Consider the following 16,705-nt stretch of genomic DNA (forward strand, 5'->3'; position numbering starts at 1 on the left):
ACACCACCTTATCCCCATAAAACGTTATATAAGGGGGTTTAACCGATAAGGCCTGCAACTCACTCACTCTCCTTGCAGATGTTATAGCTACCAGGAATACTGTTTTAATAACCAAATACCTTAAGGGGCAAGAATGCATAGGCTCAAAAGGGGACCCCATAAGGAAAGTCAGGACCAAGGACAAATCCCATTGAGGCATAACGAATGGTTTTGGAGGATATTGATTCAGAAGACCTTTCAAGAATCTGAGAACAATAGGGGATTTAAATAACGATGGTTGGTCTGGAAGACAAATGAAGGCTGACAAGGCCGACAAATAACCCTTAATGGTAGCTACTGCACAACCTTTCTGCGCTAGAGACAGTGCAAAAGACAAAACATGTGACAGATGAGCATGTAAGGGATCAATCTGTCTCTCTCCACACCACATAACAAATTTAGACCACCTATTAGCGTAGATAGATTTAGTGGAGTGTCGCCTGGCCGCTAAGATAACATCCACTACATCAGGCGGGAGAGAGAAGGAACTCAGGTTGCCCCGTTCAATCTCCAAGCATGTAGGTGCAGACTCTGGAGGTTGGGGTGTAAAACCTGCCCCTGCGACTGCGAGAGGAGGTCTGCCCTGAGAGGGAGACGGAGCGGAGGGCACAGTGAGAGTTGGAGAAGGTCGGAGTACCATACCCTCCTTGGCCAATCCGGAGCTATTAAGATGACTTGGGCCCGGTCTTGGCGAATTTTCCTCAACACTCGAGGAATCAAGGGTATGGGGGGAAACGCGTAAAGCAACTGGTCGCACCAGGTTATCTGAAACGCGTCTCCCAACGCTCCCTGCATCGGATACTGGAGGCTGCAGAATAACGGGCAATGCGCGTTCTCCCGAGTGGCAAACAGATCTATCCGAGGAAACCCCCACATCTGGAAGATTAAACAGACTTGATCTGGATGGAGACGCCACTCGTGGTCTGCCGAGAATTGGCGACTGAGACTGTCCGCACGTACATTCAAGACCCCGGCCAGATGATTTGCCACCAAGCAAATCTGATGGTCCTTTGCCCAGGACCATAGCCGAAGAGCTTCTCTGCAGAGAAGGTACGACCCTACTCCTCCCTGTTTGTTTATGTACCACATCGTGGTAGTATTGTCCGTCAGGACCTGTACCGACTGACCACGAAGGGATGGGAGGAAGGCCTTGAGAGCCAAACGTACAGCCCGTAACTCCAACAGATTGATATGAAACACCTGTTCCTCTGGAGACCAAAGCCCTTTGATCTCCAGATCCCCCAGATGAGCTCCCCATCCTAGGGTGGAGGCATCCGTTATTACCGTGGCCACTGGTGGCGACTGCGCGAACGGCTTCCCCTGTGAAAGATTGTTGCCCGCAATCCACCACTTCAATTCCACAGCAGCATCTCTGGAGATCTTGACAGTACCTTCTAAATCTCCCTTGTGTTGAGACCACTGCCTTCGGAGGCACCACTGAAGAGCCCTCATGTGCCAGCGAGCATGCGTGACCAACAGAATGCAGGAGGCGAACAGACCGAGCAGACGAAGGACCTTGAGGACTGGAACTACCGCTCCATTTCGAAACATTGGAACCAATTCCTGAATATCTTGAATCCGCTGAGGCGGAGGAAAGGCTCGACTCAATGTTGTATCCAGTACTGCCCCTATGAACAGGAGGCGCTGAGAGGGCTCCAGGTGAGATTTGGGCACGTTCACCGAAAAGCCCAGGTCGAACAACAACTGGGTTGTTGACTGCAGATGATGCGACACAAGCTCCGGGGACTTGGCTTTGATCAACCAGTCGTCCAAGTAAGGGAATACTGCTATCCCCCTCCTTCTGAGCTCCGCCGCAACCACTGACATCACCTTTGTGAAGACTCGAGGTGCTGAAGTAAGACCAAACGGGAGGACCGCAAACTGATAATGCTGCGACCCTACCACAAACCGGAGATACTTCCTGTGCGACTTGAGTATCGGGATATGAAAGTAAGCATCCTGCAAGTCGACAGACACCATCCAATCTTCCTTGTTCAACGCCAAAAGCACCTGTGCTAGGGTCAGCATCTTGAACTTTTCCTGTTTGAGGAACCAATTCAAGATCCTCAGATCCAGGATTGGTCTCAACTGACCATCCTTTTTGGGAATCAGGAAGTATCTTGAGTAACAACCTCGACCCTTTTCCTGCTCTGGGACCAACTCTACCGCGCCCTTTGAAAGGAGGACTTGAACCTCCTGTTCTAGCAACAGGAGGTGTTCTTCTGAACAATAAGATGGGCGGGGCGGGATGAGGGGCGGGAACTCCCGAAAGGGAAGGGCGTAGCCTTTTCCCACAATGCCGAGAACCCAAGTGTCCGTTGTGATAGACTTCCACTTGTGGAGAAAACGCTGTAATCTTCCCCCTACAGGAGAGGAGTGAGTGGGAGACGGTGGAAGCCTAAGGCTGCTTCCCCTGCTGCACCCCTCCAGAGGACGAGGAAGAGGCAGAGTGCTGTTGAGAGGCTCCTCTGGTACGGACCCCACCCCTCCCCCTCCCTCTAAATGACCTATAGGGGAGGGAAGAGGCGGGTTGCTGGAACCTCCCCCGAAAGGAAGAGGAATAAGAGCCACGCCCAAATCCCCGAAACCTCCTGAAAACTCTAGAAGAGGCAGAGGAAGAAGGAGCTTGCAGTCCTAACGATTTGGCTGTGGCTCTGCTCTCCTTAAATCGTTCCAAGGCTGAATCTGCCTTGGCTCCAAACAGTCTGTCCCCATCAAACGGGAGGTCCAGCAGGGTCGACTGCACATCCGCAGAGAACCCTGAGTTTCGGAGCCAGGCCTGTCTTCTTGCCACCACAGCCGTGCCCATCGCCCTGGCCACCGAGTCGGTCGTGTCCAGCCCAGACTGGATAATCTGGGTCGCGGCAGCCTGGGCGTCCGAGACCACATCCAAAAGACCCTGGGGAAGCTCCGTGAATGAAGACGAAATATCATCCATCAGCGCATGGATGTACCTCCCCAGAATGCACGTGGCGTTGGTGGCCTTCAACGCCAAACTGCATGACGAAAATATTTTCTTGGACTGCGCATCCAGTTTCTTGGAGTCTCTGTCTCCAGGCACCGTCGGGAAGGAACCAGGCGCTGACTTTGAGGAACAGGAGGCTTGCACCACCAAGCTCTCCGGCGTAGGGTGTCTAGAGAGAAAGCCAGGGTCAGATGGTGCAGCTCGATACCTCCTGGCCACAGCCCTATGAACGGCCGAGGAAGACACCGGCTTCTTCCACACCTCCAACACCGGATCCAGCAAAGCCTCATTAAATGGCAAGAGAGGCTCAGCTGCAGCAGAGGCCGGATGCAATACCTCTGTCAGCAAATTCTGCTTTGCCTCTGCCACCGGCAAAGGCAGGTCCAAAAAGCTCGCTGCCTTCCTCACCACAGCATGAAAGGAAGCAGCCTCCTCCGTATATTCCCCTGGAGATGAAAGGTCCCACTCAGGGGAAGTGTCCAGCCCACTGGCTGTATCCAGACCATGCAGTCCGTCTCCAGAGTCCTCAATCTCTCCCTCCTCTAGGACTCGCTGGTACTCTTGCTCTTCTAAAAGACGGAGAGCACGCCTCCTCGAATGAAGTCTCTCCTCGATACGCGGAGTCGACATGGCCTCCGCCGACGTCGAAGAACGGCGCCGATCTCCAGAAGCATCTGACGCCGCGTCCGGCGCCACAGGCAGCTTCGGCGCCGAGGCAGGAGCCGATGGACCAACCGGAGTCACAGGGCAAAATCCTGACTTCGACGGAGGGGCAACCTCCGGGGCCGAAACATCCGAAGCCACCGGAGCGGCCACCGACGCCTGCACCGGCGCCGAGCCCACATTCCCAAAAGGGAGAAAGGGCATAAAGGGTGCCGGCCGAAGAGGCGCAGGATCACCCAACGAAAAGGCCAAGGGCCCCGAAGGACCAGCCGGAGCAGCTCCTGGAGCCATCTGCTGAAAGATGGTATACATCGCATTAAGAAACGCGGTACTATCGGCTCCAGGAGTGGGAAAAGCCGGATACTGGGGTGCCTGGATCGAGGGCGACCCCGACGCCGGCCTCGACGTCTGCGACGCCGGAGAAAACACAAGAGGCTGCACCACCTCAATCACTGACGCCTGACCAGGTGAAGTCGGTGACGCCGGAGAGGGCAACGGCGTCGATGGATGCGGCGTGACCGTGGGGCTGACCTCCCAAGTCCTCCGACGCCGAGCCGAAGGTGACCTCGAACGAGACTCCTTGCTGGAGTGGCGTCGTGAGTCTCTACGGCGCCGGGAGTCTCGATGACGCCGGTGAGACCTTGGCGAAGAAGACTTCTTATGATGTTTCTCCTTCTTCTTTGACTTTGCCATGAATAACTTGGCCTCGCGCTCTTTGAGGGCCTTCGGATTCATGTGTTGACATGAATCGCAAGTCGAGACGTCGTGGTCGGAGCTCAAACACCATAGACAGTCGGAGTGAGGATCTGTAACTGACATCTTGCCCCCACACTCTCGACAGGGCTTGAAACCCGACTTCCTCTGAGACATTGTTACCGCAGAGAAGACTACGCAGCAGACAATACACTGTAACCACGAAGGTAACAGTAACTCCCTCGAAGATAACCGTTTCGAATGCACGGAAAAAAGGGAACTGTCATCGGCACGTCGGCGAGGACTTCTTATTGCCTGTATGACGTCAGACGGCGTCGCGTGGGCTAAAGTGACGTCCTCGTCGACGTGCAGAGACTAGTAAGAAGATTTCCGTCAAATGCTGGCGCCATGGGAGTATTCATCAGGTGAGGAATCCACAGGTAGTTGTATCCATCAGAAACTTGCGGCAGGTATGTCACCCTCAACAGTGTGTAGTGTGTTGCGAAGAGAAAGTACTGTTTGACCACTGACTGTATGAAATTAAATTGTCCACTTGCACTTGATTGAAGTTGGACATTTTTAGAACTGAGATCAGTATATAAATTGAAATGCACTGACACACTGTGTGATTGACCCGCTATGACAGAGTACACATTGAAGTGGAATTTTGGTACAAAACCAGTGATTCTCCATGAAGTTGACTAACGCTAAAAAATAATATCATTGACTTGAAATAATTTGGGTGACATAGGCAGTCTAATTAATCTGTGTAATTCATTATTACAGAATCATTTTGCTGTTGATGAATTTTGAATAGGACAGTTTAACAATTTCAAAAATGTATTTAAAAACTGAACTGAATTTAAAAAAAAAAAATTGTATTAAGCTAGAGAGCACCCAGAAGTTGAAATTGTGCACAATAGTACAGGGATCTTGGTGAAGTGAGTCTGTTTTCTAAAACTGGTCTGCGCCTGGTGCTTGCAGCAACATTTAAGACAACAGGCGCAGGCGTGAAAAAATAAAAAATATACATATAAGAGAGAGAGATTGTAGAATGGTCCTTATGTAACGACTCAATATCAGTGACAAATGTATGACTCACCAGTGTCAGAGCCAGTAATGAATTTGGCTTCTTTTGAGGCACATTGATTTTCCTTATACAGGTTTTCCTCTTGCTCAGTCCTCAAGAAAATATCAGGTGTGGCAGATGAATAAGAAGCTGCTGGAACAATTAGATGTGGTTAATCACTGCATATGGTTATTACATCAAAGAGAGTTGAACAGACAACTTTATAAAAACATATGGAGGAGTAGAGGGTGCCTGAGAAGGCTGTATGATACAACCACGCATGCTTAAACAACGCGTCTGAGCCACGACCACGCATGTCTTCACAACTAATTTTGTTATAAAAGCATCACTGCTAAAGGAATATGTGTGGTAAATTGCACACTGCAGCCCCCGCCCTGCGCCCTAACACTCAATGCCCTAGCCCTACAATCCACCCCGCCCCAGCTCTTAAAACTGCTCCTGCTCTCTTGCCCAGAACCCTAAACAGAGCCCCTGCCCTTAAAACTACCCTTTCCCCCACCCTGAGGTCGAATACCCTGCCCCCTGACAAAAAAACTAGCCTGCCCCCCCGCCCTCAGCCCTAAAACCGCCTCCTCCACGCTGAAAAACTACCCCCCCCCCAAACAGCACCCAGCCTCACTTACATGGCCACACCCAGAGCTTTCTCTCCCGCTCCTTCCAGTTTCTCCTCCCGCCCATCCACACAGCTAGAAGAACAAGTTACTTACCTTCGGTAACGCTTTTTCTGGTAGATACACTAGCTACCTGTGGTTTCCTCACCTAAAGAATTTTCCCTCTCGCGCCGGCTTTCGACGGAAATTTTCTTCTAGCTCTGCACGTCGACGATGACGTCACAATTGCCCGACTCCCACGTGACACTGTATGACGTCATCCAGGCAATAAGAAGTCCTCGTCGACGTGCAGATGTCAGTTATCACCATTTTTTACATGCCTTTGAGGCATTGACATTACAGAAGTGATATAAGTACATCAATCAAACTTATATACCAACTTTTATTCCAATAATATGATCGAAACTAGTAGAAACAACAACACAAATTATGAATCTACAGGTAGCTAGTGTATCCACCAGAAAAAGCGTTACCGAAGGTAAGTAACTTGTTCTTTTGATGGATACAACTACCTGTGGATTCCTCACCTAAAGAATAGAGTCCCAAAGCAGTACCACCTTCGGAGGTGGGTGCCTGAATGGTCAAACCAAGAAATCCTGCAGCACTGAGCGGGCAAAATGGCCATCCCTCCTGACCTCAGAGTCCAAACAATAATGTTTGACAAAAGTATGGAGGGATGCCCAAGTTGCCGCTTTGCAGATGTCAACCACAGAAACACCCCTAGCCAAGGCCGACGAAGCAGCCTTAGCCCCGGTGGAATGGGCTCGAAGCCCTACAGGAGGTTCTTTCTTTGCTTAAGAATAACATAGCTTGATGCAAAGAATGACCCACCTGGACATCGTTATCTTGTGGACAGCTCTGCCTCTCCTCTTCCCCACGTAACCAACGAAGAGCTGATCGTCTTGCCTGAACTTCCTCGTCCTGTCGACGAAGAAGCTCAACGCTCTTCGTGGATTCAACCGGTGAAGCTTCTCTTCCTCCTTGGATGGATGAGGTGGAGGATAGAAGGAAGAGAGAGTAATAGACTGTCCCACATGAAAGGGTGTAACAACCTTCGGGAGGAAAGCCGCCTTGGTCCTTAACACCACTTTGTCCTGTAAAAGGAACTATATGGGGGCTCTACGCTAAGAGCCTGAAGCTCACTTACTCTTCTACCCGATGTTATGGCCACTAGAAAAACAGTCTTCAAAACTAAAAGTCACAATGAACAAGAGTGCATTGGCTCAAATGGCGATCCCATAAGAAAGGGCAATACTAAGTTAAGATCCCACTGTGGCATAACAAACGGAGTGGGCGGAAACTTATTAGTGAGACCCTTAATGAACCTCAATACAAGAGGTGACTTAAACAAGAAGGGTTGGTCTGGAAGGCACAGAAAAGCCGACAGCGCTGATAAATAACCCTTAACTGTGGCAACTGCACAACCCTTCTGTGCCAAGGATAAAGCAAATAACAATACATCAGACAAATGGGCCTTCAAGGGATCAATTTGGTTCTCTCCACACCAACTGACAAATCTGGCCCACCTGCTTGCATAGATCGATTTGGCGGAGTGTCGCCTGGCCGATAAAATAATTTCCACCACCTCCGGCGGAAGAGAAAAGGAACTCAGATTGCCCCGTTCAATCTCCGGGCATGAAGGTGCAGGCTCTGGAGTTGGGGGTGTAGAATCTGCCCCTGCGACTGCGAGAGGAGGTCTGCCTTGTATGGGAGACGGAGCGGAGGGCACAGAGAGATAGTTGGAGAAGATCCGAGTACCATACCCTTCTTGGCCAATCCGGGGCCATTAAGATCACTTGTGCCCGGTCTTGGCGGATCTTCCTCAAAACCGGAGGAATCAAGGGTATGGAAGGAAACGTGTAAAGCAACTGACCCTTCCTGGACATCTGAAACGCGTCCTCCAAAGCTCCTTGTACCGGATACTGGAGGCTGCAAAACGACGGGCAGTGTGCGTTCTCCCGAGTGGCAAACAGATCTATCTGTGGATATCCCCACCTCTGAAAGATGTAAAGGGCCAGATCTGGATGAAGACGCCACTCGTAATCGGTCGGGATGAGCCGACTGAGACTGTCCGCATGCACGCACGTTCAGAACTCCGGCCAAATGATTTGCTACCAAGCAAATCTGGTGGTCCTGAAGCCAGGACCAGAGCCGAAGAGCTTCTCTGCAGAGAAGATACGACCCCACTCCTTCCTGCTTGTTTGTATACCACATCGCTGTAGTATTGTCCGTCAGGACCTGAACTGACTGACCGCAAAGGGAAGGGAGGAAGGCCTTGAGAGACAGACGTATCGTCCGCAGTTCCAACAGATTGATGTGAAACCTCTGTTCTCCTGGAGACCAACAACCTTTGATCTCCAGGTCCCCCAGATGAGCTCCCCACCCTAGAGTGGAAGCATCCGTTACAACTGTGGCCACTGGCGGAGGTAGCGAGAACGGCCTTCCTTGAGACAGGTTGCCGACCGCAGCCCACCATTGAAGATCTGCTGCAGCGTCTCTGGAGATCCTTATCGAGTCCTCGAGATCTCCTTTGTGTTGAAACCACTGCCTGCGGACACACCACTGAAGAGCCCTCAAGTGCCATCGTGCATGAGTGACCAGCAGAATGCAAGAAGCAAACAGACCGAGCAGACGAAGGACCTTGAGGACTGGAACGACCACTCCATTTTGAAACATTGGAATCAACGCCTGAATGTCATTAATCCGCTGCGGCGGAGGAAAGGCTTGATTCAATGTTGTGTCCAGTACTGCCCCTATGAACAGGAGGCATTGAGAGGGCTCTAGGTGAGATTTGGGCATGTTCACTGAAAAGCCCGATCGAACAACAACTGAGTTGTCGACTGCAGGTGATGCTGCAAGAGCTCCAGAGACTTGGCTTTGATCAACCAATTGTCCAGGTAAGGAAATACTGCTATCCCCTTTCTTCTGAGCTCCGCTGCATCCACCGCCATCACCTTTGTGAAGACTCGAGGTGCCGAAGGAAGACCAAACGGAAGGACCGCAAACTGATAGTGTTGCGACCCCACCACAAACCGGAGATACTTCCTGTGCGACTTGAGGATCAGAATATGAAAGTAAGCATCCTGCAAGTCGACGGACACCATCCAATCGCCTTCGTTCAACGCCAAAAGAACCTGTGACAGGGTCAGCATCTTGAACTTTTCCTGCTTGAGGAACCAATTCAAAATCCTCAGGTCCAGGTTTGGCCTCAACCGACCATCCTTTTTGGGGATCAGGAAGTATCTTGAATAGCAGCCCTGACCCCTCTCCTGCTCCGGGACCAACTCCACCGCGCCCTTTGACAAAAGGGATATCACCTCCTGTTGCAGTAACAGAAGATGGTCGTCCGAACAGAAGGACGGTGGGGAGGGATGGGAAGAGGAAACTCCCGAAAGGGAAGAGCATAACCTTTCCCCGCAATATCGGTGACCCAGGAGTCTGATGTTATTGACTCCCACATGCGAAGAAAGTGAGATAGTCTCCCCCCTACAGGAGATGTGTGAACAGGGAGTGATGGAGAACTAAGGCTACTTTCCCTGCTGCACCCCTCCGGAGGAAGAGGCAGAGTGCTGCTGGGCGGCCCCTCTAGTGTGTACTCTACCCCTGCCCCTGAAGGATCTATAAGGGAGAGCGCCCGAAGATTGCTGTCCTGCTGCATGGAGCCTGCCAAGAAAGGAAGCACCATGACCAAATCCTCTTAACCTTCTAAATGATTTCAAAGAAGAGGATGTGGCTGCCTGCAGTCCCAAGGATCTTGCTGTGGCGCTACTCTCCTTAAACCGCTCCAAGGCAGAGTCGGCTTTCGATCCAAAAAGTTTGTCTCCATCAAATGGCAGGTCAAGCAGAGTGGTCTGAACATCAGGAGAGAACCCCGACGATCCCAGCCAGGCATGCCGCCTCGTCGCTATGGAGTCCGAGGTGTTCAGCTCAGACTGAATCACCTGGGTCGCCGCCTGAGCGTCCGACAAGAGGTTCTGCACCTCCTGGGATAATCCCGGGTGCCCCTTAGCCTCGTCCATCAGGGCATAAATGTATCGTCCTAAAATGCAAGTAGCATTTGTGGATTTCAAAGCCATGCTACATGACGAGAAGGCCTTTTTAGCTGACTGGTCAATTCTCTTAGACTCCCTGTCTGCTGGAACTCCGGGAAGCGATCCAGGAGCAGAACGGGAGGAACACAACGCTTGCACAACCAGACTCTCCGGAGTCGGGTGCTTGGACAAAAGTCTGGATCACCTGGGGCCACTCGATAGCGTCTCACCAACGACCTGTTTACGGCAGCCAAAGTCACCAGCTTCTTCCAAACTTCCCTAATAGGGTCCATAAGAGCCTCATTGAAAGGAAGAAGGGGTTCCGCCACGGCTGATGCTGGATGCAACACCTCAGTAAGGATGTTGGACTTCACATCCGCAGCTGGAAGGTCCAAAAAGTCTGCTGCCTTCCGCACCACACATGAAAAGAGGCAGCCTCCTCTGTATAATCCCCCGGAGAAGCCAAGTCCTATTCCGGGGAAGTGTCTAGGCCACTTGCAGTGACCAAACCTTGCAGGTCCCCTGAAGGCTCCATGATCTCTCCTTCCTCCAAGTGCTGCTTCTCATATTCTTGCTCCTCCAGCAGCCTCAGAGCCAACCTTCTGGAGCGGAGCCTGGACTCGATCCCCGGCGTCAATAAGGCGTCAGCCGACGCCGAAGACCTCTGGCGGCGTTGATCCTCAGAGTCATCTGACGCCGGATCCCTCGGCGCCACAGGCATCTTTAAGGTCGACTGGATCTGTGGTGAATTCATCGGTGCCGGGACGGTGGACGTTGTCGGCTTCACTGGTCTTCTGGGCGACGCCAAAGGCATCAGCGCCGAAGATGTACTCCCCAAAGGAAGAAAGGGCATGAAGGGCGTCGGCCTGTAAGGAGCCGGAACACCCATGTCGAAGGCCAAAGGGCCTGACAGCCCTGCATGCACACCTCCAGGCGCCATGGTGGCAAAGATCTTAAACATTGCATTAAGAAATGCTGCTGGATCCGTGCCCGGCGCCGGGAAAACCGGATAACCTTGAGGAGCCGGTGCTTGAGGGGAAGCCGACGACGGCCCAGGCTTCTCCTGCTCCGGAGAAGCCCTCGGCTCCTGAGGCGGATCCACTTCATATACCGACAGTGGAGACGTCGGTGAAGCTGGAGTCGTCAGAGGCGGAGGCGTCACAGTTGGGCTGACTTCCCACGTCGGTAGGCGCCAAGCCGATGGTGATCTTGAAGGGAGCGGTCTCTGCTCGATCGGCGGCGTGATCCATGCCAGCGCCGAGAGTCCCGATGACACCGATGAGGCCTCGAGGATTTAGAAGATGATTCTCTATGATGATGCTTCTCCTTCTTCGTGGATCGGGCTAGAAACAATTTAGCCTCCAGTTCTTACAGGGCCTTTGGATTAATGCGTTGGCATGAACCGCACAACTCGACTTCGTGGTCCGAACTAAGGCACCACAAGCAATTGTCATGTGGGTCCGTGACCAACATGCGACCTCCGCACTGCTTACAGGGTTTAAAACCCGACTTCCTCGGCTGTGACATAGTTACACCAGAGTAAAACAGTAGCTCCCTGGTAGCCTCGAAGAATAACCGTTACACGAAGTTCACGGAAAAAAGGGAATTGATGTCTGCACGTCGTCGCAGACTTCTTATTGCCTGGATGACGTCATACGGCGTCGCGTGAGAGTCGGGTAATTGTGACGTCATCGTCGACATGCAGAGCTAGAAGAAAATGTCTATTGAAAGCTAGCGTGAGGGGGAAAATTCTTTAGGTGAGGAATCCACAGGTAGTTGTATCCATCAGAAAGCTGTCTGCTTTAACCATGTGCCTTGTTAAGGCAGATGCATGGTTTAGGCAAGTGTTGTTCTGCCTGCATGGAAAGGCCATGCGTTGCTCAGCCCGTGTTGTAAACGTGGTTTCCCGACTGAGAAATATGCATTTCATACTAGATTACTACCGTCTCACTCAAATGATGGTACAATCAGCTCTACTTACATGACATGGGTTCATTAATATCGTCTCTTCTTCCTGAATAACTGGAGTTGAAAAAGTGTAAATCCTCCCTTTTTCTGATTTGAAGTATAGTGTCACGATTAATTATTGAATGCCCTGTTTAAAAAGCGAAAACATAATGTTAGTTTAATTGCATGTGTAAAAGCTGTGCCCCAAAAAAATCTACTTCTTCATATAAATTGGAACATATTTATGCCTCATATGCGAAGTAGGTAACAACAGATTTTGGAGGAGTACACGTAATTTGTTTGGCTAATCATGTGTGGTTCGAATGAGTTTTTTTTTGCAGATAGTATGAATGAAAATAAATAGAAGCCTATCTGAACGCTAAATCCACAAACCCCTAAATACACAATGTATGTGAATAACACACCTTTCTGGATTTTATATAGACACATGACAAGTGGACTTAAGTGAAGCTCAAGCACACTTGTGCCCATCAACATGTCTCCCCCACATATCACTAATTAGATTTTCAATAGTTACAGAATTAAGGCGGTCATTTTGACCTCAGTGGTCTTTTTCCAAGACCACTGAGGGACCGCCGTGCGGAAGATCACCAGTGGTGGCAGTTTGCGGCTCTGCCTATTATGACCGTTGTCAGCTCTCCGTCCTTTTACGGACAGAGAGCCGCCAACAGCCATACTGGTGGGAGGCGGGGAAGTGGAGGTTGCTCCGTCTCCACCGCCACGCCAACAGAACACCGCCCAGCGAATCACGTCCTGTGATTCGCCGTGGCGGTGTTCTGTTGATGGTGTGGTGTCGGCGGAGCTGCCCCCATGGCTCCCGTCCTCTCCCGGAGGATCGTCGGACCAGGTAAGTCGATCGTCCATGAGGGGAGGGGGGACGGAAGGGGTTGTGTGTTGTGTGCGTGCATGGGGGTGTGCGTGTGTGTATGTAGAGGGGGTGTGTGAGTGCGTGTATGCTTGCGGGGGTGTTGTGTGTTTGGGAATGAGTGTGTGTAGATCTGTAGGTATGTCTGTATGGATGTGTGCATGTATGTTTGAATGTGGGTGTGCGTGTCGGACTGTGTGTGTGGATGTTGGTATGTATGTCGGTGTGTGTGCGTGTATGTGTGTTGGTGGTGCCTGCGTGTCGTGTGTGTGTGTTGGGGGTCGGGGTGGGGAGGGGGATCCTGCCACCTTTGGGGGTGGCAGGGGTGGGGGAGATCCCTATTAGTGCCAGGGAAGGAATTCCCTGGCACTGATAGTGCTTACCGCCATGGATTTAATGGCGGTTCCAACCGCAGGAAATCCACGGCGTAAGCCGGGTCAAAATACCACCGGAAGTATAGTGACGGCCGCCGGGCTGGAGACCCAGGTCTCCAGCCCGGCAGTCGTGTCCGCCCTGGCGGGCGTAACGGAGAAGCGGCGGATGACCATGGCGGTAACCGCCATGGTCATAATAAAAAAAAAAAAAGACTGCCAGCCTGTTGACGGTCTTACCACCGCTTCTCCGCCTTCCGCCAGGGTCATAATGACCCCCTAAATATGTAAAAGACAACAGCAATGAATTAGAAAGTGACAATTATAGAAGAGAATACACCTTAATATAAACACACTGTTAAAATAGCAATTCCCATATTTGATCTGCGCTAGTGAAAATTATAAGCTTGTGTAAAAAAAGTTTAAAGAACAATAAACGTTGATTCACTAAAATGCCTGGGGTAGCAAATGCGACATTACGAACTCTCTTACCATAATGATATTGTCTTAGTCCTGAAGACACCACAATAGTTGACAATGCTGAAATGTGTCATAATAACTGCATTATTAATTTAACACAACCCAAACAAATTTCCAAATTCTAGCTACCTCCCTCTATTAGTGTGCTGATGTGATCTTTGAAAGTTTTAAGAAGTAATACTTGACCTGAATAGTATCGAGCCAGACCCATTCTAGAGGGGCTCGGTGGATCCTCTCCCCTGCCACTCGAGAACATTTTGAAAAAAACATAGTTGTATAGTTGTAGCTGCACGACTTCCGCCCAAATTTGCTCAAATGGCATAGGCTCAGAAGAGACACTTGTTCAAACCTAATGCTTAGAGGAGTTGACCCCATTGTTTTAAAAATGTGCTTTGAGTGCCCCCTAGTGCCAACAATGACGAGCAATATGCCATTTATATAGTTTTGATTATCCTGTCAAAATGACCTCTAGTGTGCCAGGGCTGGTGCTTTGTCATGGTTGCCCTCTCTCAGAAGCCATGTTTTTCCCCTTATACCAAAAGGCACCTCTAAAAAGCTGGCACCAATATTTTGTCATGGGTGACCAAATGCAGAGAATTTCCTCAAGTCTGACTGAGCCAGTATAAAATAAAGTAGAATAAAACTTGTTTCACTTGGCTGGATGAAAATAGAGGTCAAACAATAATTTATAGTGAGATTCCTACCAAGTACACTATGCGTAGGTTTGGTCAGGTATGTGTCCATTGTATTTCTGGGAGTACTCTTCTGAGGAGGATATGCCATCTGTATTTGTACGGATGGATGTTATCTAGTGTCATGCCCATGAGTCGTTGCTGCAGTATACAAATTACCCCCTTAGGTCTGGTAGCACGCGTGTTATATTTGCTTCTGGGGAGAATTCTCTTGGTAGTGCTTACTTGAGGGCTGAAAAAATAAGTGTGGTAATTGTGCATTCTGGAGCCTCTCTTCCAATTGGATTTCCCTTTTACAATTGCTAAATGATTTGATTGCCCCTTTATGGTTCATGGCACCCACCAAATGGTAATCTCGCTGCTGCAATGGGTCGAAGGGCCCAGGGGCAAGGGCTGGAGTAAGAGGGTTTAAAATGGATTGGGGGAGAGTGGGAAGGGGTATGCAGTGAAACGTAATTACTTATACACCTCATTCCAGATTGTGAGAGTGGTATTCGATGGAGTGCCAAGGTAGATATTCGGTGGTCTGTCCTAGCTGGATTTCCATATTAAGTCCCAAAGAGATGTACCCACATTTTCTCCAGTTCATGAGTGCTCCAGTCTGCTATAACTTGTATTTGTGCAGCTCTTCAGTAGATACACATCTCTGGCAGAGCCAGACCTCCTCTCTCTTTCTAGATCTACTCAGTAGTTTGCATGCCATTTGTGGTTTTCCACTTCTTCCCCCTAGATATATTTTAAGATTATGCATTGTAAAGTAGCAAAGAAGCTATTCGGTAGCGGCTTGGAACATATTAAGTATGCAGGGGAGCACATTCATTTTAATAGCATTAATTCTGCCTAATCATGTTGCTAGTAGCCTTGAACATCTCCAAAGGTCTTCCTGGATCTCTGTTAAAAGGGTTACCAGATTAACTTTGCATAGTTCTAGTGCAATAGCGTTATCTTTACCCCAATATAGGTAATACTTTTTTGGGGGCTCATCTTAAATTAGTTTGTTCATAGATCCTACCTACTTCCATCTGCAATAGGATCATATTCAGTATTTCTGATTTAACTGTGTTTATTTTAAAACCTCAGACTTTCTCAAAATCTTCTAGATAGAACTGTAGTCTAGGGAGGGAACTCAGCGACTACCCCAGGATCAACAGTACTTAATCTGCAGAGCATGATTTTGTGCTAACCCCGTCCAAATTCTAAGCCCACCATCCCCATGTCCTCTCATATGAACTGCTCATGGTTTAACACGTTGAGCGAAAAGGAGTGGGGATAGAGGGCAGCCTTGGTAAGTGGCCTCTCCAGCCTAAATGGCCCAGAAGAACGAGTTACTTACCTTCGGTAACGACTTTTCTGGTGGATACATTAGCTACCTGTGGATTCCTCACCTATTGAATATTCCCCTTGCGCCAGTATACAACAGAAATCTTCTTCCTAGCTTTTGCACGTCGACGAGAACGTCACAATTGCCCACGCAACGCCGTCTGACGTCATACAGGCAATAAGAGGTCCTCGCCGACATGCCGACGTCAGTACCAACATTTTTTACGTGCCTCTGAGACGAATAGGCCATTGAAACAATCAATCATATAACAATATTTAATAACATCAAAAGATAAAAACATCATTCAAAAATGTCAATTTAAAAAAAAAAAAAATTTAAGAACATAAATACATAAATATAAACATTATACCTGAAGGCCCTCAAATACCAAGAGGAGCACACCCAAGGATAGCTTGGTAAGACCAGACAGGCAACAGGGAGGCGGGAGGGACCGTGAGGAATCCACAGGTAGCTAATGTATCCACCAGAAAAGTAGTTACCGAAGGTAAGTAACTCGTTCTTCTGATGGATACAACTACCTGTGGATTCCTTACCTATTGAATAGAGTCCCAAAGCAGTACCGCACTCGGTGAAGGGTGCCTGAATGGTCAAACCAAGAAATCCTGCAGCATTGACCGTGCAAAATGGGCATCCCTCCTAACCTCCGAATCCAAGCAGTAATGCTTCGCAAAAGTGTGGAGGGATGACCAAGTTGCGGCCTTGCAGATGTCAACCACAGGACACCCCTAGCCAAGGCCGAAGAGGCCGACTTAGTTCTGGTGGAATGAGCTCTTATTCCATCAGGGGGTTCTTTTTTTGCCAGAGAGTAACACAGTTTAATGCAAAGAATGACCCACCTGGAGAGTGTTCTCTTGTGGACTGCCCTTCCTCTCCTCTTTCCCACGTACCTGATGAA

General features: G+C 49.7%; 1 protein-coding gene and 1 long non-coding RNA gene across 10 annotated transcripts in view; one reads left to right on the forward strand and one right to left on the reverse strand.

The window, feature by feature from the left end:
* The window catches only part of LOC138296083 (zinc finger protein 773-like), a 464,416-nt gene that overhangs the window by 244,878 nt on the left and 202,833 nt on the right, over positions 1-16,705 (reverse strand). For 5 of the 9 annotated variants that reach the window (XM_069234910.1, XM_069234907.1, XM_069234905.1 and 2 more), the window contains 2 exons: positions 12,074-12,187; positions 5,463-5,582 (listed from right to left, as the gene is read on the reverse strand). In XM_069234910.1, coding sequence (XP_069091011.1) covers positions 5,463-5,582; positions 12,074-12,187 — 234 coding nt within the window. The remainder of the gene's footprint in view (positions 1-5,462; positions 5,583-12,073; positions 12,188-16,705) is intronic. The other 4 variants (XM_069234908.1, XM_069234906.1, XM_069234913.1 and 1 more) reach the window with 1 other exon arrangement.
* The window catches only part of LOC138296084 (uncharacterized), a 331,416-nt gene that overhangs the window by 166,433 nt on the left and 148,278 nt on the right, over positions 1-16,705 (forward strand). The window lies entirely within an intron of this gene.

This window comes from Pleurodeles waltl, chromosome 5 (assembly GCF_031143425.1).
Source record: "Pleurodeles waltl isolate 20211129_DDA chromosome 5, aPleWal1.hap1.20221129, whole genome shotgun sequence".
Lineage (NCBI taxonomy): Eukaryota > Metazoa > Chordata > Amphibia > Caudata > Salamandridae > Pleurodeles > Pleurodeles waltl.